Source organism: Battus philenor, unplaced genomic scaffold (genome assembly GCF_028537555.1).
Source record: "Battus philenor isolate CCGP_79_NKW_IND1 unplaced genomic scaffold, ilBatPhil1.0.hap1 SCAF_28, whole genome shotgun sequence".
NCBI lineage: Eukaryota > Metazoa > Arthropoda > Insecta > Lepidoptera > Papilionidae > Battus > Battus philenor.
Window position 1 is genome coordinate 5264065 of NW_027181691.1, and position 27976 is coordinate 5292040.

At 33.7% G+C, this 27976-nt stretch overlaps 1 protein-coding gene across 1 annotated transcript; it reads left to right on the forward strand.

The window, feature by feature from the left end:
• The first annotated feature begins 428 nt into the window (after positions 1-428).
• Positions 429-27366, forward strand: nst (phosphoglucomutase 3-like protein nst). Its single transcript, XM_068769314.1, has 12 exons — positions 429-620; positions 6024-6094; positions 16734-16866; positions 17580-17675; positions 18542-18693; positions 20124-20326; positions 21065-21189; positions 21999-22158; positions 22786-22940; positions 23864-24053; positions 24459-24629; positions 25277-27366. The coding sequence occupies exons 1-12, from the start codon at positions 517-519 to the stop codon at positions 25361-25363; spliced, it is 1647 nt and encodes a 548-aa protein (XP_068625415.1). The 5' UTR covers positions 429-516; the 3' UTR covers positions 25364-27366.
• Positions 27367-27976: the final 610 nt, after the last annotated feature.

The window sequence follows — 27976 nt, forward strand, 5'->3', positions numbered from 1 at the left end:
TACAAACTTTTCTCAAAATCATTTTGAAGAGATGTTTGTGACTGAGTCCTAGCAGAGATATCTCTTATTGTTTAATTTCAAAATATATAAAATTTTGATATTTTTAGCAAAAATTAAAACAATATCCACGACGGCTGTTTTATTAAAAATTGTGAATAGTGCTATCTGTTAAAAAATAGATACAAGATTAAGCCAATGCATTAAAACTGCCATCTAGCATAAAAATTTTACAACTTTGCAGAAAATTTTACTTGACATTAAGATACAAAGTCTATTAGCCTACAAAATCAAAGAGTACTGTTATTACTTCTATTCGTTTCAAAAATTAATGAAAATTAGTTAGTAATGTGGACATTTCAAAATAGTCGGGTTACACTATTCAAGTGACATTAAGCTTGGCATTTTGATCCAGTCAGTGGAAGCTTGCCGCTGTCAAAGTGGGAATGTAGAGTTCTTGTTTGTTGATTCCAAGTGATTGTATCTGCGCGGCCTTATAAATTAATTTCACCCAACACGATGCCGCCGAGTAGCCTTCGAGTCGTGTACGCGTTCGCTAGAGAAATGCATCCAAAAACAAGTGATGTTTTTATTCAATACGGAACCGCCGGATTCCGAACCAAGTGAGTAATATCTTTTGAATTATTTAACACAAGTGGTTTTTCCAGCCCAAATGTTATAAATTATCTTTTGAAGCCACTAAATAGTCGATATAAGCGCGCCTTATTCTAATTATGCAAAACTGTCACGTCGACAAAACGCTAAGTTTAGTATTAGACTTATTTGCAAATGCATAGAATAAAATGAGTCACGTATAATATTGTTTGCAACGGGAAGTTGCCCATCACTACGTCCGTATAATGGTCAATGACTTTACTATATATAAACGAAAACATACATATATTTTTTTACATATAGTCTAATTAAGAAAGCAACATGACGGTTTTAATTGGAAAGACCTCATTCACTCGATTGTGTTTTTGCAGTGGAACTCGACATTGAAACAAATTGAAACATTTCCAGTTTCCTTTTATGTAACTTTTTACAGCCTTGCCTGGAAACCTGCATTGCAGTGTTGGCTAACTCATATTTACCTTGATTATGTTTTGATTTACTGCTTTAAATTTCAGTGTAACGTAATAAATTTCTTTTTATCTTTGTTAAATTTTCTCTTAACTTATCTATCATTGTGTTCCAAATTAAGCATTTAAATTTTATTACCTTTGAAAAAATAAAGCCTATCATTATAAAGAACAGTTGCTGTATTATGAATAAATAAAAAAAGTTATTTTTATGTAAATTTATTTCACCTAAACGGTAAGAAATACCATTTAGGTGAAATAAATTTATGTTATGTTATAGAAATATTTTTTTTGAACTTGGTTTTTCTATATGCCTCTCATTTCATTGCTATGAAGTTGTAATTTATGTTATGCTTTTCAAAAATCCAGGTATAGCTAAAATGATGAAGATACCAGAAAATGAATGATTTGGTACAAAAATAAATAATACTTTATTGGCATCCTGCCATGCACTTAGGCATGATGGATTCTTCTTATCTAAACACTATTGGCAACCAATTGTAAAAATAGCATCCTTATAAATAAAATGAAATATGTTTTATAAACTTCTTGGAAGTATAAATTTAAATTGTCTATTTTACACATGTACTATATTTTTTTTTACAAAATAAAGGTACTAAAGATTTTTTAAATACATGTCATATTGTTTCGAAACTAAAACTGCCATGTTGCAAGGGGGGCCAGCCTACAGCCTGCAAGTCAGCTCTTTGACAGATTATATTTGACTCTTGATAAATGTACTTCACATTTTTGTTATTATATTTTAATATATTTTGCACAACTTTTGTGGCCTTTGATAAACTTCAAAATTTGCAAAATATCTTGGACTATCATAAGCTTGGCCACATCTGTAATAGTGCAATGCCTTGTATTACTTAGTTCTCCATACCATTTATACATATGTACAAAAAGACATTCTTAAAAATATAATGATTTTAAATTACATTGATTTAATGTGCAGTCATTGTGAAGGCCACATAACTGCAAAAACACAATGAAGGTGTGAATTTAATTCTCTTATACTATTCATTATATTAAGCTCTATGTTTAACAATTCTTCCACTGATACATTATCAACTTGTATATCACCCTCCATATATTTTATTTCATTGTCACTTGTCCAGCTCTTTTAAGGGATGAGTGCTTATTCCATGAAAATAAGATTGTTGGGAGCTTCCCATTTGTCATAGGTAATATCAATATCTAGAATATACTCTTAGAACAAGTGATGATTACATATCTGCACATTGTGATTTTAGCTGGATGCATCGTGCGAGCTGTATTCCGGGCTGATGACCCATATAGTAGATATAAGGAAATTTCTATTAGCATTCATCTTAACTGAGTCAAATCCTCTCCCGATCTAACTAAATCTTAAATAATCATACCAATGCTGCTTTAGCAGCTCATTCAGGAAAAGTGCTATTTCCTCTGGACATGCCTAAATTATTTAGTAGGTTTTAGAGAGATTTGGCTTCTGTCTCCAACCATAATTGATCCTTAGATTTACCATGGTTCCTTTAAAATATATCTTTGGTATCTTTCATTAGGTTAATTCTATACTTCAAAAATTACCAAGAAAATTTTGTCAGTAGAGATAGTATACTAGAATCTCTCTCAATTTTTGTCCTTTATTGCATATTAAGGAACAATATTTTTTTGAATTTTTTTTTGTGTAGAAGCAGTCGTGTTACACTTTACACTTTTCTTTTTTCATTGTATAAAAAGGAATAAAACGTTTTGGTAGTGTTAATCTAATTTAGAAAAATAAAAATACTAATAACTAATGATTGGTTTTTTCTGAGAAATAGATAATAGCGTTTGTATAAAAAGATAACAATCAGCAACCTAATGTTGCGGGACAACAGACATAACATTTAGATTACTAGAACACTGACGAGGGCAATATACGTCTTATCAACTGTTCCATGAAACAAATTGAAACGAACCGACGCGCTACAGGTGGTTGATATCACGAAATTTAATTCTGATGAATAATTATTTAGGTACAATAGGTATTGATTCTTAAAATCGCTATGGTTACGCGAAAACAAGTCAATATTTTGAATATCACAGTTTATTGATAAATTTTTTGCCATTTGTTAAAGTAATAGGTACATATGAAGATGTTTCTTATAAACTGTGCCATTTCCATATAAAAAATAATTTTTTGTACAACGTTTTTAATATATGTCAAAATTGTTTTTTTAACATTATCCTGTCAAAGATCGTTATCCTGATAAACTTGATGTACTTTATTATCAAGTATTTTTAATTATTGTGTGCGGGAACGCTATCAAACGCTGCTGATACGATCAGACTAATCGTCTACTGCTATATATAGGCCACCCCCATAAATTTCCAATAAGAGCGGTTGAAAGTGGACTGCATCTTGCGTCTTCTGAGGACCTTAATAAAGTCAAGTGTCCATCTTATAAGCGATCAACGTTGGGATTGCAGGTCCGTGGTATCCACTCCGAAATCTTTGGCCCTAACGGGCTTCTGTTCTGTGTGCTATCTGCCCTTTGTCCTTCGACCTCAATTTATTAACCAGCTATAAATTGGCTATAAATATTTTTATTTAATTTGAATTCCTTATGCGAAAAAGTAAGCAGTGATGGTAGGACGAAGGTTCGATTCCCACGATACAATCTTATATATTTCACACTTTTTACATTAATTTATATAGGATTGCCACTGCATACAAACATGTTTCCAGAGGATGGGCAGAAGCATTCTCCGCGTACCATAATACCACACTGCGATCGCCAACCCGCGTGCCAAGCGTGGCGATTATGGTACATCCTACCACAGCTCCCATCTTTAGGGGAGGCCTATATCTTGCAGTAGGTGTCTCTGGGCTGTAATGACGACGTTATGAAAGTTTATAATAACAATGAGCGAAATAATGTAAATATATACATCATCTGATATTTACAAAATGTTTTAGTGTTGTTTTCTTTCATTTGCGTAAACTTGTATTCATTCTGCTACAATAGCTGATCTTCTGACACAGTTTTCTAATGCGAGCGTTCTAAATAAGTAACAATATAATGCAACTACAGAAGCAGTAATGTAACCTACAATAAACAAAAAGAAAATAGCTGCGCTCGTAACAATGCATTCACAGTGCGGTGAATTTTGTGAACCATTTATGTGATCTACCTACACTGTACTATTTGTTGGACAAATACCAGAAAATGGGGAACAAATCTCATAAAAATAACTAGAACAAAGATTTGTTTTCACTGAGATTTACGGTAGATGACTAAGACTTGCGATCGTTGGTCGCGAGTTCGAATCCCGTAATCTTATATCATTCACATTTTGTGTATTCATTATATAGGATTGGCACGGCTTAAATAAGCTTACAGAGGACAGACAGCAGCTTTCTCTGCGTACCATAAAACTACACTGTGTTCCGCTACGGCCTATCCTCCATAGATATTTAATCCTATGTTCTATGTCTTACAGTGGATGTCTATGGGCTGAAATGACGATAGGCCTAGCCGAGGACCTCTAGAGGGCCATTGACTAATCACACTACTGAGCTTTCGCCTCTGCAATTTAAGAGCTAGGCGGCCTTGGTGAAACATAGTATGTTGCAGCGACCCGAGCCAAACGCTCTACCGGGAGCCCTTGTGCTTCGCTACTGTCAGAGATCAGAGTCCTAGGGAGAAAGTCCCCTTCGACTTGAACTTCCGGACCTAAATAAAAACTTCATTTTATAATTTAGTCATTTCACTAACTCAACTTTTCTAACAAGCGTCCAACGGACATGGTGCGGAGGGTTAAATATCATTTTTTTCCAATGTAAACAATCGTTGGCCTTTACTTTGTCTAAGTAACCGTCATAGCAGATGTTGAATGCGAATACATCACGATCCATATAACACCGATTGTACGTATTTGGGAGCATAGATAGATTCCGTCCTATTATGTATGACTAGGAGATATAAGGAAATGACACGGGTCCCGATCGTATTTCAACACTTAATAAATACCCCTTACTCATATCATGAGACATCACATAGTGTGTTCATATCACTGGCATATAACACACCACAGTTTTGCATTAACAGCACTGAAAAAAAAATGTATTTGTATGGAATGGAAATAATATAATGAACAGTCCGTTCACGTTTTTGCCTTTGTTTTTCGAAATTAGCCATAAACTGGTCACAATGAGATTTACTTCCTAATTACGATCGATTTAATTGCAGACAACGACGATACACTGCATTGTTAACGCTATCACAATTTGGTTCAAAAGGATTTAAAGTCAGAGATCACTTTCAGTTTGATTATGAACTTACTAACAATATCAAAGAGAAGTTAAAATGCCAACTGATCGAACAAATAAAAAATTAAAAGTTCTACAAACATGTCAAATTTGGTTTCCATATTTGAATTCGTTGATTAAATACTTGAGATTTTTAAAATTTTACGCAGTTTTTTAACGGATCCTGAATAGGAATATAAGATCATAGTATAAGCTGAGGTCTTAACTCTGTTTTCAATTACACCACGGTACTTCTCTCTAAGTTACTTAAAAGATTAGCTACCTCCTAAGTCAGTGGAATAAATAATGTAATGGAGGCTTCCCTTTGCCTTTTGAGGACGCTTTCGGGCTTTACTATTGCCAAGATATAGGCTAAGCGCCACCGGACGAATAACATTTGTCAATCATAACAATTAAGATTTTTTATCTTTCTGAAGCATCATCAATATATCAGCTAATAGATGCCCACTGCATAGTACAGGCCTTGCTAATAGGTCACCACCATAACTGGTATTTCGCTAACCGTATTCAGAGACTTCCCGTGACACTGACCATGTCGTCGGTCCATCTAGTGGAAGTCCTACCAACTAATTTTTCCTTTAATTTATAAAAGCCTAAACTGTATTCAAATGTTTGTATAAATATATTCTTTGTTTTACCAGAGCCAACCTTCTGGAGCACGTGGTTTATCGCATGGGCCTCTTGGCAGTTATTCGTTCGCGGGTCAAAAATGGTAAGTTTTATTTATTTACTTAGAAAAGAAAAACTTTTTACACATTTTAAGTACAACAGTGAATTTTATGCCGAAGGCATTCTCTACCAGTTAACCACTAGGCGGTGCAGAGATCTTGTAATAAAGGTAGGCGAAACAAGTCAATATCATAAAATAAAAAATTAATTAAATAAGTATAATCAAATTGAGAGGGAAATTAATCACATAAAAACCCTTTATGTAAATATACTAATGGGTACTACTTATTATAATTATATATAAATATACCATAATTTTATAATTAAATATCTACATATACCATTTATATAAATATATGTCAACTTGTCAAGCAACAGCTTTCGAAACTTCGATTTAAATGCGCCACGATTGCTGATCATCCAAATATCGAGAGGGAGCGCGTTTTAGAGAAGAATAGATTGTATTGTGAAGGAGGATTGAGTAAGGTCGGTAACTTGGGGAGGACATCTAAGTAGACTATTGTTCGTGGAGCGAAATGTGTTTTTTCGTATGTACTGGTTGGAATTGTAACTGGAATTGAGATGTTAAGCAGGAAGAATATGTAGGAGAAGAGATTAAAAAGAGAAAAGTGTAGTTAGTTTTACAAATACGTGTAGCTCTCTTGTTATCATTCTTGTGTCGGCATTGTTACTTGTTGAATTAAATCATCAAAGTCAAATTATTGTATACTGTTTATAATACCCTTTCCGTCTAATGCAAATGAAATTTAAGTATCATGTTGTTGTGCGGAAAATTAAAACATGAACAATTCTGTAAAGGCTCAAGTAAATTTGTAATATAGCGCTACAGAACTTTAAGTGTGCGCGTGACGAGACGGGTGGGCGTATCAGCCGGTCCGTACTGTTAGTCTACAGTAAACGCTCGCGTCGGGGCTGACGCACGTTTTTTCCTATCTGCCACTTCGCCGCACTTTCCCATAGAGTGATACAGCAGTTTCGGTGACAGATAACAACACTTGTATTCTCATACTAACCATAGAGTAAATTAAAATGTCCCGAGCTTCGAAACATCTTATGTCAATAAAAACCAAATAAAGGCGTGAAACGATTAATTATTACAATGAAAATATCTCATTATTACTAATATTTTGGCGTACGAAATACAAAAATATTTTTATTAAGTACCTTGTTTTTGTTAGACATTAAATTAACAATGTTACAATTTATTTTTTCTATTGGACTGCGACAAGGCAACAGTTTTAAAAAATACGAAGTCTGTTGGGGTAGCTAATTTATAATACGAGTGACTTCGTCGAATCAACGTAAATTGTATAAAATCACCTTAAAAATAAAGTTTAAAATCGCTTGCTCTGGATGTACTACAGGCCACAGAATCATAAACAAATCATTTAAAAGATTCGTTCCTAACACTGACAGGCGACATGTTGCGGCACACGAAGGGTTAATCTTATGTTTTTATATTTTATTTCATGTCTGCCTATTTTTACTTAAAAGCTCTCATTTATTCATTACGCCCTTTTTATATAGAGCTTATTGGCTATAGACAAAAAGGCACTTATTCCCAGATTCCTTACAAAGTGAACGCTGAAATATGTTACATTAATTTATTTTATCTAAAGAAATGCGACAGTGCAATAACTGGCATTACCAAGTTTGCAGGGATAGGTAGTAAACAATAATTGATTTTAATGTACAAAAATAAAAAAAATATTAGTTTTAGTTTTAATAAAAGTTTCTGAAACCATTAATTTTTGGATAGAGTGTACCATACGTAATTGATACCATGTATACCTATACATTCACCACTTTAAATTTTTTGCACCCATAACTCGTCATCCTGTATGTTGACTATATTTGTTTAGTATGAACAATCGATAAACATTGTTACGTTTAAGGAAGTAGTCGATTGTGTGATAACAAAAGGTTATTGAACTTCAACCGGACTAGGTCACACAAAAAACGTAACCGCAAACATTTCATGTAATATATATATGCATATCAATATCTTAAAGCATGGCAAATGAACGGTGATTGGTTATAGGTGTAAAAATTTTAAAGGGGTGAAAGTATTTGGTCTTTACAAAAAAATCTATGGTTTTCGTAATAATAAACACCGTTGTAATATTATAGGAAGGAAAAACATTTTCAAAATACAGATTACTACATATTAAAATTAATTATTGTCTTCTACTTGTCCCTTCAGTCTTTGTACTGCTAGAAGTTATTGGTCTGTCGCATATTTACGAATAAAATATAAATGAATGTAACATATTTTAGAGTAATCACTACAAAGTGATATATGAAAGGTTAATTGGGAATAGCTGTATAAGCTTTAAAGGTTTATGCTGACAAATGAGCTAAACTTTCGCCCCTTTTCAGCTTTTCCACCTATAATCAACTACTCTATATATATTTTTTAGTTTTAACAAAAATTTTTAAAAATGCGGTCGTATTACTTCTGTAACTTTCTTTTTTATAATTTAATAATCGGAAATTAAATCATAAATCGCGGACTAAGATAGTCATCTCCCGTATCGTTTGAGGATGTGGTCAATTGTTTGATTATACAGTTTGTTGCACTGTCTGGACTAGAATGCACTTATCAACTGCATCGCAAACATTTGATGTGATAATATTATATTTATTACTTTATCGGTGTTTACTTTCAATACAACTATGCTGTAACGTGTGCTGCCCAGACAATACCGACTGACATTTGGCAAACAGGCAAAAACTAGTGATGAAATTTTGACGACTTTTAATAAAGAATTTGTGTCGTAATGCTTTGGTTAAATAAGATTTAAATTATCATTCATCATCACTTTAGCCGTGGGACGTGCTGGACATAGGTCTCATCCATAGATATGGATGATAGATAAATATATTCAATTTTATTTAATCGTTAGTTTGTACGTTTTTCAATGTAACTGGACACAGACTCAGAACCCGTGACTCCAAGAATTAGAAACTAAAAAGACACTGAAGTAAGTTATTTTAGAAATCATAACTGTAATCACTATTCTTTTTCAACATAGCCATTTATTTGCAGCTGTGGTGTAAAGTTATATTGTGATTGTATAGTTTTTGTACAATATGGATTAACATTTGCTTTATTGTCGCTTCAGCAAGAACAATTAATGTTTGCTGCGGCACAATACCAATAGTAATTCGCAGAATTTAATAGCTATTCTGTTAACAGCTCAAATAAACGAATCTAGTAGTTATTATTTGCTGTTATACCCGTTCGTTCTTGTACCTGAATATGTATTTACGATGTAAAATCATTAAAATGTTATAAATAAAGATGACGGTAGGGGACTACAGACCGAATGTTAGTCAAACGCGATCTATTGTAATAAAGTGATTTGAAATGATTTGCCAGAACGTCCGAATTCCTGGTAACCGTAGGCGATTCAAATTTCAGTCAAGCGGCTAGATTCTTAACAGGGCGGGGGCTCGGCTGCGGAAAATGTCGAAAATTTCGATCGAGAGACCTATGTCCAGCAGTCCATCTGGACTGGTTGGAAGTGGCCTGCGACCAGCGCCTCCCGGTGACCTTATCAAGGTTTTCTGCCCACCTCGTGGTTGGATGTTTTACCCTACGGACTTAAGACCCTAGCGGCCATCACTTTATCGCGCTATATGGCCTGCCTACTTCCATTTAAACCTTACCAAACCTCTGTACTATATCGGTCACTTTCGTTATTCTACGGAGAAGATCCGTAGATCAATACTGCTTCGATCTCGTAGAGAAATAGCATGCTCTTCTCCATGGGACAACTATAACCTTGCTAAAAGATCCAGAGTTAGAGGCCACGTTTCACTGCCGTAAGACCTACCTTACCGTACCAATATAAATTTTAGATAAGATGGATTCACCAGTTCACCATCGTAAATGGGATTTTGCTCTGTTCTGCATAAAATTCTAAATTATATTTATACTGTACTATATTAACATCATACATAGCTAGTATGTTTTAGTATTACTCCTCAAAAGTTGCGTTGGGACTAGCTTGTATTAATATTCATCATGATATAAGCTAGATTTCAAATAGACCCTCTGTAAGGTATATACCTCCCCCAAATATCGCAACGATGACCAGTCTTGTGCCGACTTAAATATTATTCTTCATTTGAAAGATAAATTTGTGTTTTCTAGGCTACAAATTACATGTTACATGCTAAAATAAAACAAGCATGAAATGCGGGTACTTTCTATTTCAATGGCCGTGTTACCTCGCTATGATGTAGAAATATTCGGTACGAAATATTACGAAATGTCTCGTTATCGCATAACTGAAATAGAATCGCTTTGCGGCCTGAAGTTTGTCGTAACTATCTCCAGTGGGTCAATATTTTTATTGTCGATTTCATTGGTCGTTACTAACTCATGTGTTTAGTTTCTTTATATCTTACTCTATTATTAGCTCAGAAATCTCTTTGAAACTGTTATTATACAGAATGTCCCATAAATCAATGACAGCGCAGTATTATTTTAGGCAAGTCTCATGTCTATAAAGCGATTGTTCTAGTATCTACTACCTATTGTACAGGAATAAAACTTAGCAAGAATATATTTTTCTTTTCTTTTCTTCTTTTTTCAGCAGATAGACTTCCACTGCAACGCATAAGCCACCCCCAAAGATCACGTTAAAACTTACCAAGACTTGATTTTATGAATTTAAACCCACAAAAGCCAGTGTAAGTATCGCGAAACAGGCGGGGATATATCGTAAATAATAAAACTACCCTAGGCTAGGCACCCGGAGGATTCAAAGAGCTTACTGTAAAGATGTATAAGGCAAGCGTCTTTAACCTTTTATTTACAGCCTTTTTACAACCGGTGATGATATACTTGTCAACGGATAAACAGCAGTTAAAGTCGAAAGCGAGCGTTCATATAGCATAGGTGTGCACGGTACCTGCGTCCCGATCACATGTCCCCGTCGCAATCCAGGCCGAGCTAAATTTGGAAAACGCCTCCTCATACCGAGTCTCCTATCTGTTCAGCGGCGTCCTTAGCGGACAGATGCAATATTACATCGAACATTTTCTAATTTACTTTCTCTGCTTAAAACTTCCGAATTTTAAAATTACTTTTGACTCTAGTCTCTTTTAAACATCATACTGACCGACAATTGCATGAAAAAAACCGAATGAATAGTAGGTCAGGGAAAAAGTTTCTTCGCATTTTATATGAATATTCGAGATATATTTTCACAAAATTTATTTACATTTAACCATAGTACACAGGTGGCATTTTATTCGAGGGTTGGCCTTCTTATAGATACTTCTTTTCATTAAAAAAAACGAGACAAGTTGTTTTCGCAGTACCCTCTTGATGTTTACCTAACGTTACTTAACCAATCTATCAAGTAGAGACACAAGAAAGTGTAAAGATATAAGGTCAGGGCTACTTTTCTGATGCATTATCAGCTCAATCCAAACTTAAAATTTTTGCAGAGTGGCTAACGATGTATGTGGTCTTGCGTTACTATGATTTAAATCACAACCTTTCTATGAATCAATTTTTCTTCCAACTATTTGCTTTAACCCTTAATTAGGCGCATTAAGAAAATCACTCAATTAGTAGGCGCATGGGGTCTTAAATGACCCCAAAAAAACATTGGAAAAGGAGTATCAAAAAGGAATAAAACTTAATGGATTTCTATAGTAATTAATAAAGTTCTTTAATATACTTAACTTTAAGAAACAAATACTTACTATGACATTAGAAATATTAAAAAAAAAACAAAACAGTAAACCTCTCTTTAAACTAATTTTTTGGCATAGCCGAGATCAACTTAAGAAATAAAGTTTATTCAGCCTCATCAGCGGAATCTTCTGTTCTGCATCCGACGCAGTAAATCCTTGAGTGTTGCTGACAAATAAATTTACGACACTTGAAACATTTTGTTGGCACTTTTTTGACGTCCTTTCTAGGACATGGAGAACAGCACCCGCGCTTAGCTGTCGATTGATAAACCGCCTTGTTCACATTATAAACTTCATGGAGCCGTTTTTTTTGTTGTCGCTGGTACAGCACGTAGTTGTATGCGACGTTTTTGGTGATCTTCCACAAGTGCCGCAGCTATTTTCTCCAAGAAAATCCGTCTTGTATATGTTAAAGTCTTCTCAGTATTCGCTTTGTTTATAACAAATGGGTTGATGCCAGGTATGTTTATACTCCAGGTAAACGTAAAATAATATTTTGTCCTCGGGTCCTTACTGCGTTCGATGGTGGTACTTTACACCATTTCACTTTCGGGACATTTCTCTGAGTATGTCGAGATAAAAAATAATTTACTTCTGTTGTTACAGGGATGTCTTGAATATGTTCAGACTCCTCAATTTCGCTTTCTGAATTATGAGCACTATCAATAACAGCATCGTTTAAAGTTTCGTCTTGCGAATCCGAACCAGCAACATCTTACTCTTCATCAAGCACTTCTTCCAGCCATTGCACTTGTTTGTCGTTAGGTATTTCAATTCAAATAAAAGAAAAAGCATAGAAAAAAACACAAAAATACATAAAGAAATCATACCGTATCAAAATAGACACAAACAAAGATAAATAGTAAACAATATACTAATATAAACACAAAAAAATCACAAAAGTAAAAACTTACCTTTGCCAAAAAATGGAACGTAACTGGGCGCATGGGGTCAGCTTTCTAAAGGACAGCGATGTGTGCGCAGGAGTTAATGTTCTGGATGCGACTTATTTGCGTACCCCGCGGTCAGTGAGGAAGCTAGAAAGAGCGTTAGCACGCTCTGAAGACTGTAAGCCATTATTTTTTGAATTTCAAGCGGCCCTGACCCCATGCGCCTAATTAAGGGTTAATCGATTAGAATCGATGGTTCCGTGCGAAGGTTCCTTTTTTTAAATTGTGACCTTTTTGACGTCACTAAAACCTGCCAGTTACAAGTAGTAACACCCACAGAGATTTTATTTATAATAAAATCTCTGTGGGTGTTTATATATATTATTTACGAACCGACCTAATATTCCAGTTATGATACATATAATATCTATAATTGGTTTTAAAGATCCTAATAAAATTGAAGAACATTTGTATTATGTAAGAGGTGAGGTAAAATAAGTAATATAGCCTAGCCAATGTTTACAAGTGAGACCTCGATCTTAATTACTGCAAAGAGATATGGGCTAAGGGCTTTCAACGCTCTACTACACCAGATCCGGTAAAGCTGTAAATGTCAGGCTGGAGCTTCTGTTAATGAAAATAAAACAAAATAATATGCTTATATGACATACACGTCTGACATTCGTCCGAATGTACGCATATGTAATAAAATTACATATTAAACAAGTCTTATCATACTATTCGAATTTTTTTAACTAATTAAAATGTGTGGAAATTGGTTTGTTGACTTATTTAAATGATTCATTTAAAAAGAGCAAATGCGCAGTGCTTGTAAATGCCTACTCGAATAAAGATTTTTTGTAATTGTATACAGTGCCAATTTATATTTTATTTAAAGAAACTTTAATTTTATCACTGATATTTATATCATGTACAAGTGTTAAAACAATTTTGTGTCCATTAAAACGCGACAAAATGTTTATGATATATGTACACAGCTAGGTTCATGACCCGCGTCCTGTGGGGTTGGCAACTATATGTTATTACATATTATTATGACTCTAACAGTGTGCCGATGACATCGCTGGGGATTGAACACGTTATTTTTGATTGAATATTTTTTTAATACAATTCAATTACAAAGTAATAAAAATTGCACCATGTGTCTCAGTGTTAAAATAGAAAAGGAGGATAGAAGTTTGTAGAAGGAAATATAATTTACTTTAGTGTCAGAACGCTAAGTGGGTATTATCGACCAGTGACAACTGTTCATCCTAGCCACTCCATGGACAGTCAGCTGGTGATTTAAGAGCTTGTCGGGCTCCCTTTCGGGTAAAATAGGAGACTCTTCCGGGAACCCTAAAATCTTGCTACCTTTAGAGAGGTCTAAGGCTAGGCGCCTTCTGCGCCTTGTTGCCTCGTACCCGCGGAATTTGGAAATGTCATTTGAGCAGTAGTGAAAGTGAAACAAAAAAAAACGCATTTTACGATATTGAGTAAATATAAGTAATATTTTTAATTTTTACATATTTGGGAAGTTTACTGCTTATTTACGATATACGTTAAAACTTATATAATCATATTCCACGCGTAAAAAAATAGTACCAATGTACTTAACAATATTACTTTAAAGGTAACATATTTATGTTACATATAGATTATGATGACACAGATATCTTATAAAACAGTCGGATTGTTGATATATACTTGTCGTTGCTTCCACTATTTTATTATAAGTTTCCTCCTACTAGGATTGCACGATTCCTTTGTTCATTATTGAAAGCACCATAACACGAACCACTGGGTGAACACACACCTATAGTCAGAATATCGTACGAGCATAAAGAACTCGCAGCTGTCTCACCAGAAAATAATGTTTTCGACAACTCTTTATCGAAATTTAAACACCTCATTAAAAAATTGTATCGGTACGTAAACGTTGTAGAATAATTTCGAGCATTGATTTGTTGTATTAGGTCGCGGGTTCGATTTCCGAAGTACTATCTTTTATAACCTTCATTTTGTGCATCAATTATTGGACAGGATTGCCACAGCTCACAATCAAATATCCATAGGGTGCGCAGGAGCATCCTTTGAGAACGTCATCAATACGATCACCAACCCGCGTGCCAAGCGTGGCGATTATGGTATATCCCCCTATAGATATCTTTGGGGTAGGCTTATGCCTTACCATGGGAAACAACACACGACTGTTTGTTTGTCACGTACAATTGTTCAATTTTGTTTTTAATAATTTTATAATTTAATATTTCATATTCTATCTATTCTTTTATGTAATGCATACTGTGTTTTCTTTGACTTGAAATACAAAAAAAATAATATAAATGTATTGGTCTAAGATCGAATCATTGAACTACGTTGGGTCGTAAATAATATATATATACCAATAAGGTACGTCCCTAAGTCAAAATTCTTAATCACTAAGCTAGCTACCAAAGTACGAACACTGAGACTACAAAACTGTAATAGCCTTCACATCCTGTGGGCGGAGAACACTTGACCGTCTTCCAAATGAACTAACGACTGTCGCTCGACAATAGTGATTGATAGTTTATCCTGCCCTGCAGAACACGGAAATACTTGTAAAGGATATAAGCATCCTTTCAATTCTGGCTTTGAATATTCAAATATTATAAACAAGTATTTTTAACCTATTACAATACAGGGTAATTGGTTGTAGATATAAAGGTTTTAATTAGGTGAATGTTTAGTAGTGTAAATTATAGTCTGTCAATTAATGTATTATACAGCTTATATGAAAAACAATTTGTTTTAAAACTAATAAATATGGTATTGATAATATATTAAAAAGTGTCAAAAATCGGGTTACTAAATATTAAAGTTAATTATTGTTTAGTACCAGAAGCTATTTATTGGCTTATCGCATTCCAATGTAAAAAACAAAAAACAATGTAAAATATTTCAGAGCGATTCTGAGTGATATGAAGATATAGATGATCAAAGTTTTCATTCATCTTTTTTATAAGCTTTTCCTAATACTTATTGAAAGGTTGTTATTAAAGTATTCTAGTAGAAGAGAATGAAACTATTATAAATACAGGTATTAAAAGTAAATGTACAAATAAAATTGATTGTTATTTAGTTTCATGTTTTTAAACATCTGCATTGCCAAATGGGTTTGAAATTCCGCAAGTTTCCGTGAAATAATAAACCTAAAATGGGAGATCTTTGCCAAGTAGGTCTTGCATTCAAGAAGTATAAATAAGCGTTTCGTGTGTAATAATGTACTGAAGCCGTGAGTCAAAGATGCTCTGGTGGTTGAATATTTATGAAACATAAATATCTTCCTTTGTAGTTTATATGCTCGCTGTTTGTATCTTATGTGTGTCAGCGAGGCGCTGTCGAAACGTTAACCGGCACGAAGGTTAAGGTTATTGATTCGATTACATTATTTTCTTATTTTCTGACCCATTGAAGATATAAGCCATAGTATTGCTATATTTAGTTGTAAGTATTGCTATATTAAGAAATATGTTAGTAGCCAAGATTGGCAGCACACTTTATGTGAATTATACAGGATTGTTTGTTTTGAATATACAAACTACCAATCAATCTGTAATAATTGGCCAATAAGTTATGGCATTACAAAGTCTGATAATTGGATTTTGTAATTAAAAGTCCCAGATGTAAGAATGTGACTAATTAATATTAGGACTACATTCTTTCCGGGTGCTCAAAGTAGTTGATTTTTAATTGCGTTCAAAATATCATTTGAGCCGTAAAATGTCCATCACTGGACATAGCACTCCTCCATAGATATAGAAACGGCCTACTTCCAAAGTTTTCCGACGACTATTAAGATCCACCTTTTAGGTGGACGTACTACGCTGCGTTTGACAGTCCGTTGTCTTCACTCTAGAACCTTATGACGTCATCAGCTATCTGTTCTTTTTTCAAAATATATTGTTGTGTAACTGACGCGATACATTGATGATTATGTTTGCAGACTTTGTTTTATCTTAATTATTTTACGTACTACATAAGTAAGGTAATTAATATAATATTTAATTTCAGGCCGCACCATTGGCATCATGATAACTGCATCGCACAACTTGGAGCCGGACAATGGAGTCAAGCTGATCGACCCAGATGGTGAGATGCTGGAACAGAGCTGGGAGGAAATAGCCACGAGGCTTGCTAATGTCAGGTGAGATGCACACATTTGTGTCATTGGAATACATTAATGCCACATGACGGACAAGGAGACTATATAGAAGTCTATACAGTGTCCTTATCGTATTTTTTATTATTGACTATGATACATGATTATTGACTGAAATGAACATATATCAGGAGTCTTGTATAATAAGCTATTCTTAATGTCGATCGTATCACAAATGCGGAGACCAGGTTCTGGAGTGAAGACCGTGGAACATCAAGCGCAAACATTTGACTTTTACTTGTCATAAGGTAGTCAGACAACCATGCTAATGTCGGAAAAGGCTAGATGCAGCATAAATAAAGCAGTCATATTCAGCGACAATTCTAAGTAATTTGGTGGAACTGTTTCTCGAAACGCATTTAACATTCGAGTAAGCTCGAGAGAGCTGTACCACAGTTACGGCGACCACTGCTGGGAATAGGGTTCACCTATAAATTTCCTGTGAGACCAAGTGGAAGCGGCCAGCATACAGCGTCTTCTAAAGACCTTAACAAAGTAGTGTCTACCTTGTGGTGAATGGGCGTCAAATGATGCGCTTGCCCGTGGTGTTCTCTCTAAATCTGGATAGATCGGTTGCTGTTATCAAATTATTACATTTTTGTTTGAACACATAGTCAATTAATATTACAGAACACATGATTTTTTTCAATTCACTATAATAATATAAATATAAAAAATATACTTTTGTACTTCTTCAGCGACAATGACTTAGAATCAACAACGGAGCAAGTTATAAAACAAGTGAACGCGGACATGGCTCTCAAAGCCTCCGTCTACATCGGAATGGACACGAGGTTAGTATAATAATAATGTCTATGCCTACTGAATAAACGATATCGACATAGCACGTCACAGTCTATTGTTCTAGCTTTATTTCTCTTTCATTTGCATCCATGTGTGAGTACATATAGCTACTCGTCCTCACACATCTCTTGTGGAAGAATGTGCTAGATAAGGAAAGCAGCAATCTGGCAATGGATGATATGTACAGGGTGATTGGTTATAGATCTAAAAGGTTTATAAGTGTTAATGTACAGCTTATTTGTCAGCAAAAAGATTTAAAGCTTTTATGACTATTTTAAACTTTCACATTTTAATATGTGACAGGCCAATAAATACTGGCAGATGCCTTTTGATTTCTAGTAAACAAAAATTAATTTTCAAATTTAATAATACTTATTTTTAATACGCGTTTTCTCACTATATTATCATCACGTTATTTATTATTTTGTAAACCATTAATTTATTTAAGATATTTTGTAGCATTTGTTATTTATTCGTATTAATGTATTTTTTTTTCCACGGAAACATATGTACATATATAAGTATATTAGTAAATATGTAGATGTATATAGTAATGTAAGTATTTGTATGTATTGTACGCTCTACACTTTCTCACTGTCCTTTTTTTCATGTCTCTCATCTCTGTCTAAAGCTTGACTAGTAGAGATCGCCTCGTGCGATAAGACCGCCTCGTGTACTTCTTTGTGAATTGTTTCTTTTTTTAGTTATTATCTTTGCTGTACAAAAAATTGTAAATAAGTGAATAAATATTGGATTGTTTGTTCCATACTTTGTCAGGAAATGTGTAAGCTATTCATGTTTTTACCGCTTTTGCACGTTATTTACTCCGAAGTCTAATAATCAATTTATATTTTAGGTATACGAGTCCTCGCCTGGCGGCAGCAGCTGTACACGGAGTTATAGCGCTGAAGGGAACGCCCAAGGAGTTCGGTATTGTCACAACTCCTATTCTTCACTACTGCGTGAAGTGCCGCAATGACAACACTTATGGCACGCCCACCGAGGAAGGTACTATCAACTTAATCTTTAAATATACTCGCGAAAGATTTAAAAAAAGTTTTAATTAATGTTTCTAATCACGTTCAAACTATGAAGTTCTTTGGGACGTGGATTTCGGAATCGACTAACCATTACGAAGTTTCGTGTTATTAAAATTATTTTATTATTCAAATAAGATAAACGGATCCAGAGAATATCAACTATATGCTATCTTATATGAAGTCGATAACCAATGTTGTTGCTTATAAAATGACGTCAACCTGAAGCACATCTATTTACTCTCAGAATTTGGCGATAGTCGTACGAATCTTATTACTCTATAGTAAGCTTTTTATTACAATAATTTTAGTAATAACAAGCATGTAGATATATGGAATCCAAGTAATCTTATTTACTTACTAGCTGTTCCCGCAACTTCGTATAGAATTTAATGAAAACTTATTTGTGTATTTAGTTTGTTATTTTTCGTTTAAGAATTTTTATAAAATAAAATTGGTCTAAGTTAAGTTAAGGCTATTTGTCCCGTCAAAATCGATCTAGCCATTTCAGACTTTAGCCAGAACAAATTGGCAGACAGAAAACAAAAATTAAATTTTAATATTGCAAATAGACACTCCAATTTTATTTATTTTTATAAATTTACCCTTTTTGCAACTTACATAATGGCGAACATCTTCAAAGAACAACTTCTCATAAGGATTTTCTGCCAGTCGACTTAAGATTGTTCAGATATAATTAGTAGGCAGGTGTCTAAATACATACAGAAGTTAATTAGACATTTGAACATATCCTATATAGTCAATAAGATTATTCCAAAGTACAACGCTTTGATCGGACAAAGTCTAATGAACAAAGATTTGTGAGAAATTATAATGTATTTTTAAATCGTCGTCGTTTCAGCTCATAGATGCCCACTGCAGGGCATAAGCCTCTCCCAAAGATATCTGCGGGGGGATAATAACCATGATTGGCAGGCGGGTTGACGATCGACGAACGAACGAAATGGCTATGGCTCGGCATGGTAATCCTATGTAATTAATGCGTTAAGTGTGGATTATATAAGATTGTATGCCGGGAATCGAACCCGCGACCAACGATCGCTAGTTACAGACCTCTACAGTTGGGTTACCTCTGCTCCAAATTTGGGCGGTAATTTTAGATATTGACTATTCTTTTTGAAAGAAAATTTATTAAAAAAACAGTATAAAGGTTAGGTACAGAATCTACTGTTATGTTATGTCTTTACTCAAAGAAAACTAGTGGTTATAACATGTATATGTACAAGGTAGTCCTTTAAATAGAGGCTATAATTTGTAAAGAATTCAAGTAATTGTTTAAATTCAACTGTTTAACCATAATGGTTAGTAATGGAGTTTGTTAGTTTGGATTAGTGGCTTTCCGCCACATGTTTAATATATAGTTCAATAACGAAATTACAGGTTATTATGAGAAGATAGTCGGTGCATTTAAGAGCATCCGGCAGAAGCTGCCAGTGAGCGGGCGGTACAACACAACGCTGCACGTGGACGGAGCCAATGGCGTCGGCGGCAAGAAATTGAACATCATCAAGAAGACTCTAGACGGCGAGCTTGATCTCCTGCTGTACAACTTAGGAGGAAACGGAGGGAAATTAAATTTGAATGTAAAGTCTGTTTTTTTATCGGTGAAAGATTTTAGTGTTTAAACGAGTTTTTTATAAGAAAAATCTAGGTCACGTATCACAACTGCTTTTATCTGGTTATGTTACAATATATGTGTAACTAAAGCATGTTGATGCTGAAAAACCGTATTGTTTACGTTCTACTAAAATGTCTACTATTTTATATCTTCTATAAAGAAGTTAGCCATTTAGAAGTTTAATATTAAAAAACCATGGGGATGTCAATTGGAGTTATACACTGAGGAGATGCTAAGCTTCTAGCAATGGCCTATACCACATTATTGCTTTATTTTTCAATGTTTGCTTTTGATTTTTCAGAACTTTTTTCAGATGTTTCTAACACCACCTGAAATCCTCTTTCGTTGCTCGGAAGAGGCCTTTCAGAAAATGTCACTTTAAATATCACTTATTATATTTTCAAAAGTTTCTCGTTACTCTTTCTATGATCCTCCAAATAAAAATTATTAATTATAACGTCACAAAAGTCTAGCTTTACTTTACCCCATTGAAAATAATGGATATAAATACACTGTTAAATAAGACAAACAGATAATTTATTTCTTGTTCAGATGTCTAAAAGTTTCATAGTTTTTCTGAGATATCTACAATGACCATTGACGTATCTTTATCGTTTCTGTTAGATCACCCGAAAATTTCAAGATTAAATTGTATAATGACCACTAAAAATATGTAATGAGTAATAAAAATGCATGTTTGCAGTGTGGTGCGGACTTTGTAAAGGTGTCACAAAGGCCGCCTGTTGGGGTGGAGCATGTGCCATTTCAACGGGTAGCTTCCCTGGACGGCGACGGCGACCGAATCATTTACTACTATGTTGATGATAAGTACGTTAACATCAGTGTAAATATTTCACACATATCATCATCATGTCGGCCGTTACAACCTGCAAAGCATAACCCCCTTGTCCCTACACAAAAGATCGCCACGAGACGATCAATAAAATAAATTTCAAGCAGGAAGCCTCTACTCTTAACAACAAAGTTATAATTGTAGCAATATATTCAATGTCATTTACACAATTATAGATTTTGTCCTTTTAGTTGATAGCATTGTTGAAGTTCAGTTTAAATTGCCATATCTCTTTACACCATAGCTTATTGAACAAATGAAAGATTCAAACGACTAGTGTGGACAACAACAGTAAATTAATGTAAATATGCAAAACACGGATTAAACAGAATTCAATGTATAACAAATCCAAATCACTTGTTAAACAGAAATCACGTCGACGAAGTGTAAACAACAATAACCAAAGAACAAGATAATGTGTCTTTCTCGTGTGAAGAACAAATCCATGTAAACACACCCTTAGCTCCTTATCTAAATTGAGAATATTTAATCAACTTTGTCTGGCGAATACAATGTGGTTCATAACATACCAGACATCCATTACACTGCTAGACATAAGGCTCTTCTATAGATTTACAGTAGGTCCGGTAGGAAGATTCCTGCATCTAGCGTCTTCCAATGACCTTAATAAGGTTGTTTGTTCACCTAAAGAATTAGGACCTCTGGCTATTCTGCGCGCTATGTGCCTCCATGTGCCATTCCACTGGACTATGTCCGGTTACGTTTGTACGAATATGCTACCCTCTAATTCTATTTATAATTTTTTTGTTTAAATGCTTTCCAGAGAGAAAATACATCTTCTGGATGGAGATCGTATCGCCACGCTTCTAGCAAGTTACGTAACGGAGTTATTGAGCGCATGCAACGCGGAAGGTCTGCGCCTGGGACTCGTTCAGACTGCTTACGCCAACGGCGCCTCTACTAAATACATCACCGAGGATCTGGTTAGTCCTGGACCATCTAATATACATTTATACATGTTATTATCCACCTAAGATCATTTGTTACTTTTGTACATCATGAATGCTAGAAGAACTTAATTTAATTAAAACTTGAAACAGATATAGCTTTCTTATAAAACAACGTAACAGCGTAAAATAATAAAAATATAGCAATGTAATTTAGCGCATATTACTTATATCAAGTAAATGACAATATAATTGTTGTAATTTATAAATATCGTTGCTAATTACTCTGTTATTGTACATAGATTTTATGAATTGAATAAAAATATCATATTCATAGTTTTTATGGCACAAAGTATTAAAATTTTAGGAGCATAAATATATTTGCGCACAGTGGCGCCTCTTGCGTTTTTATGGTACACTAAGTTCTGTCAAAATAACCTCTCGTGTTACAATTTCAATTATTTTAATTCATTAATATTGGAAATTTTATAAATCACATATTAGTTATTACAACCAAAATGTAAATTTTGTTGTTAATATTAGATAGTCAAATATAAAGATTGTAAGAATTCTGGATGTAGTCAAAGTACAACTTCAAATAGTTTGTTTTTCTACAATAGTATATGTTATATAAAAGGTCTTATATTTTGATGTTGTTTGTAGAAAGTGCCAGTGACTTGTGTGAAGACGGGCGTAAAGCATCTACATCACGCCGCGCTCTCTTATGACGTGGGCGTATATTTCGAAGCCAATGGACATGGAACTGTAGTATACAGTGAATCTGCGAAGAAGACCATAAGGAGAATTGCTGATGAAGGGTAAATATGAAATACTTATCCTTTAGTTGTTACGGTTTGAGTAGCCAGAGTATAACTTGCCTTAGAATAGAGAAGAGTATTTCTTAATTAAAAATTGTTACACCTGTATCTTACACAAATAGTCACTTTATCCCTTAATAGGCGGACCGACGATATAATCAAGTCCTGCCAACGTGGCTATATTTGTGGGAGAAATATGCCTTGCAGTGGGCGTCTATCACCGTAGTGATGATGATTATCTAAATAGGATCACCTATAATGACCATTTGTGTGATGAAACGAATGCTAAAATTGCTATAAGTTAGAATCAATGTAACTTCCTCTATAATGGACTGGTAACTTAAAGTTACGAGGGTTAAAAACATGTCCTGATCTAAAATGAGCCTACAACAAATTTCAAAAACATCCATCAAAATCCTTAACATGAGTGGAAATTTGAGTAGATCATTGTGTTTGAAGTCTAAACGTCGTAATACCAAAACTAATTACAATGGCATTGACCATGAAAGAAATAAATAAAAATTTTATTAATGCTGCAATAAATACTGAAGCTTAATATGAGAATATTGGATTATTAACTTTTCACCATTTGAAAGTGTTAACATTTCTTCAGTATGACTATCACCGGTGAAAAATTTTATCCACAACCGGTAAATAAATGCTGATATATCATCATCATCATTTCAACCGTAGGACTTCTAACGCTTTACGTAAGCCTCCTCCATAGATTTCCAATAATATGGTACAGTTGGTAAGTTGGAAGCGGCTTGTGTCCGTCGATATTAACAATGTCTGTCCAATTTTTGGGTGGACGACTTATGCTATGCTTACTGGTGCGTTCTTCAGTCTTAATCTTGAGTTCTACGCAGTTAAGGAAGGTTCATACAATTTTTTTGCTTATTTCTATTATCAATTGCTTTTAGTGACGCAGAGGAACGCAAGGCGGCAGGTCTTCTACTCAATTTCATCGATATGACCAACGAGACGGTCGGGGACGCTATCTCCGATCTGTTCCTGGTGGAGACGGTTCTTTGCGCGAGAGGACAGGACGTCCGGGACTGGATGTCCTCCTACACTGACCTGCCCTGTCGGCAGCTCAAAGTTACTGTGCAGGTAAATCGTTTTTTATACCGGACTCTGAGTGGTGCACAAGTGGCATTTAGCATTCCGCGGTATTGAGGTGACAGGGCGTAGCGGTGACCTAAGAAATATTTAGGTAGTGGAGCTCACCTGAATTATGACTATTTCATAGTAAATATTGTATCTATATACCTACTGAAACTGCCATACTGTGCCTAAGGTATGCACTCTGTGTGACAAGGGGGAGTGCCAAGCTCGTGGCGGCGTTGCTCATGTTTTTCTTGGCCCTCACCACTACTACACATTTGAACATTGATCGTTAAACATTTATTTATTATACATGTATAATAGATTACATCAATTGTAAAAATGACACAAAATGAACATATTGAACAATCTAATTCTCCTAATTTTTATTCGTTTGTATTTTGATTTCAGGATCGTAATGCAATCTCAACGGCGGATGCGGAGCGTGTGTGCACGGCACCCGAGGGTCTACAGACCAGGATCGAGGAGCTGGTGTCCGGGTACAATAGCGGACGATCTTTCGTGCGCCCGTCAGGCACTGAAGACGTTGTCAGGGTGTATGCGGAAGCTGACACACAAGAAGTAAGTAACCTTCCCATTTTTAGGGATACTAAAAAGATTTTATATGTGTAGGCGATGTGTCCGGTCGACTGCCACTTTAGATGAGCCATTCGGTAAAAGAGGTCTTAAGCTAGGCGCACTCTGTACACTGCCACCCCAAACCCGCGGAATCTGCAAATACCATTCGGGCAGCAATGATAGTCTGTTCTATTATAATAAACCCAATATTTGTGAATTCTTTACTATAATAGCTTTCTAAGAAGGTCTAATAAGTCCTAAAAATTTTGCATTATCTTAAGTCTCATAAATCATTTGTTTTGTGTTGTCTGTATTGAAATTGATTACCTAAATAATTTCTTAGTAAATTTTCCTTTGCCCGTCGTTTTCAATGACTGTGATGCTTTTCAATTTCTATAAAATTTGAAAGAGTCGTTATAGTTAGTATTTTTTTAATGAAAAAAACATATCTTTAATATAAATATAATATTATTTTGTAATGACCTGCACATTCACATCTAAAGATTTTACTATCAATTTCCAGTCTAACTGTACATCTAGGGACAAACCAGCCAAATTAAAAAAGATTTTAACAAGTCTTACATTTTGTTGAATGCAAAAAATATTAATTAATTATCACCTAAGTACATAAAGTTATATTTTTTTTCTAGATGGCAGACAAATTAGCTGCGGAAGTTGCACAAGCAGTTTTCGACTTAGCGGGAGGCGTTGGCGAAAGACCGACATTACCAGCCTAGATAAAATAAAAATATATATTAAAAAGTACAATGAAAGTAAAAACAACGCGTATATCATCTCGCTATTAAAGATCTTACAAGTAAGAAAAATATAAACATTTAATTTAAAATCTTAGAAACAATCTTTGTTCTAAGATTTTCGCTCATTAACAAAGTTAATCATACAAGAGCTCTATAGGATATCTAAATGTGTTCATATTAATTTTAATTTTACAGCCTGTCTATCATATAAATATGTTTAATCGTTATAATAAAAATATATTATATTTCAGTAGGGATCATTTAATGTTAGTTTAACAAAAAATACGAATATATCTTTTTAAACTTTTGACTTTGAAAACCGCTGTTTTTCGTTTGGAATTTGTAGCTTCACAGGTTTTTAGGTGAAATAGTCTTATTTATAGCAACTAAGCTAGTAGGCTCTCTCGCTAATCTCGGCTCAATTCACTACATAAATATCGTCTATCATCGTATGGTACCATTAAATAACTGAAAAAATTTTAAAATACAAAAAAGTCGTTAACTTTCGTCCCTAAGACAAAAGAATATGTATTAGAAATTTATAAATAACCATATTATATACAAAAATTGTATTCATTAAATCTTTCTAGGCAGCTCTGATAAAATTTTTTTATAGAGTAATTCATTTTGTAGTGAAAATATCTTAGAACAACCCCGTCCAAACATTTACTTTGTAAATAAGTAAAATAATGAATAACTTGGTATCCAATTTTTAAATTAGGAATGTGAAAGTCAGTGTTTTTTTATCTCACCTAGTATATGTTGTATAAAATGAATAACTGCCATTTCGAAATATTACTAGTTTATATTACAAAATAACTATATGAACAATGACTTCTATAAACTAGTCTATTGAGATTATAAGTACAATCATTGTTTATATATATGCGTAATAATGTACACGCCGATAAATTTAAATTTATACATGTGTATTGCCTTTATTCTGTTTTTGAACGAGAAAGTCGTTTAGCTCAAATTATTAAAAAGGTTTAAAATATTAATATAGCCAGTCGTTGGATATTCGGATACATATTTGTCTAGTCTAATTATTGAAGTTAAGGAGGAGGCTTCAATTAGTTACTAATCAATAAAATGACTATATCTACAGGATGATCGGTTATAGATGTAAAAATTATAAAGGGGTGAATTTATAGCTCATTTGTCAATAAAAGTTAAGCTATTTTCAATCAACCTGTGTAAATTAATCACTGAAATATGTTTGGTTTTTTCCTATAAAAGCGCGACCGCGCAATAACTCCTGAAAGTACAAAGTCCGCAGGGATAGATAGTAAAAAATAAATAATTTTAATATGTGGTAATCAGAATTTATTGAATTTTATTGAGGAAGCTTTTTCTTACTTTGTATATTATTTTTGAATTCATAGATTTTGGGATAAGGTAAAATATACATGTACATCTGTTGACAGCAAATGTGTTATACATTCACCTATCGAGAGCTTTAACATCTATAACACATTAGCCTGTATATTTGAGTCTACCAAAGTACACGCGGGTATAGATATCTGTCTTACTCGCCAATTCGAATCTAAGAATATTTCTATACAAAAGCACTCTCCATAATATACTAATTTTGCTATTGGAACCATATGCATAAGAACATACGATCACTGTTTCATTTTAAATAACTGATGATAAAACTTTTCTCTATTATTCACATATATTAGTAAGAAATTTATAATTTGATATGTATAATTTTAACTAGTCTCTTGAATTGAATTGAATATTGTATAAAAATTTATGTAAATAAACATTTATAAAATAACAATTGTTGCACCAAGACTTAATCATTAATATGAGTCCAGTCATTTGTGTCAGCGCGCTTAAAAAAAAATCAACCTAATTTTTTTCCCGCCAAAAAAAAATGTCAGCATTTTTGTTTTCATAGATAAAAGTATAGGATGCTTTTGATAATTTTAACCATATATACCCAGGTAGGGGTACTAGAAAGATAAGAAATATTACGTTTAAAACTTTAGTATGAAAAAGAGTAAAGCTTGTAAAAATATGATATTTATAAAATAAAAAGAAAAATCCTTTAGAAAAAAAAACTTATTTTTTGATATTCTCTAAAGATTATTACATTTTTAATAAAATATCTTTAATAGAAGTTGAAATCTTTGGGTTATTTTTTTTTTTTTTGGTTAGTAATTGTACAAGATGTTTGTTGGTAATAAACCATAAGATAAACAATTTTAATTTAAAGTTTATTTCAAATAAATCGTAATTTTACTTGACTTCGGGGTACTGGAATGCAATAAAACAATGTTGATTTTAATTTGCAATTAACCACTAGTCAATGGATGAAAATCGAGCTTACAAAACATTATTTTTTTTAAATTAATCAATAAAAAAAAATTGACAACTAATTAGCTGTCAAAAAGTGTTTTTATTTGTAACGTTGATGTTAACATTAATATCATTTATTATCATTGGTTAAATTAGGCTGTTTTTTCTTTAACTATCTTTTCAGAAACTCAAGCCATGGTTACAAGAATTTAACAGCTGATCTTAATTAACATAACATTATATGATTGTTGCTTTGATTGGCCTTCCTGAAATTGGGCGCATTTG

Bases quoted from the DNA above. Each gene is read 5' to 3' on its own strand.
- nst (XM_068769314.1), top strand. From the start codon at position 517: ATGCCGCCGAGTAGCCTTCGAGTCGTGTACGCGTTCGCTAGAGAAATG. The intron at 621-6,023 runs GTGAGTAATATC...TTGTTTTACCAG, and splicing joins ACCGCCGGATTCCGAACCAA to AGCCAACCTTCTGGAGCACG. The intron at 17,676-18,541 runs GTTAGTATAATA...TTTATATTTTAG, and splicing joins TACATCGGAATGGACACGAG to GTATACGAGTCCTCGCCTGG.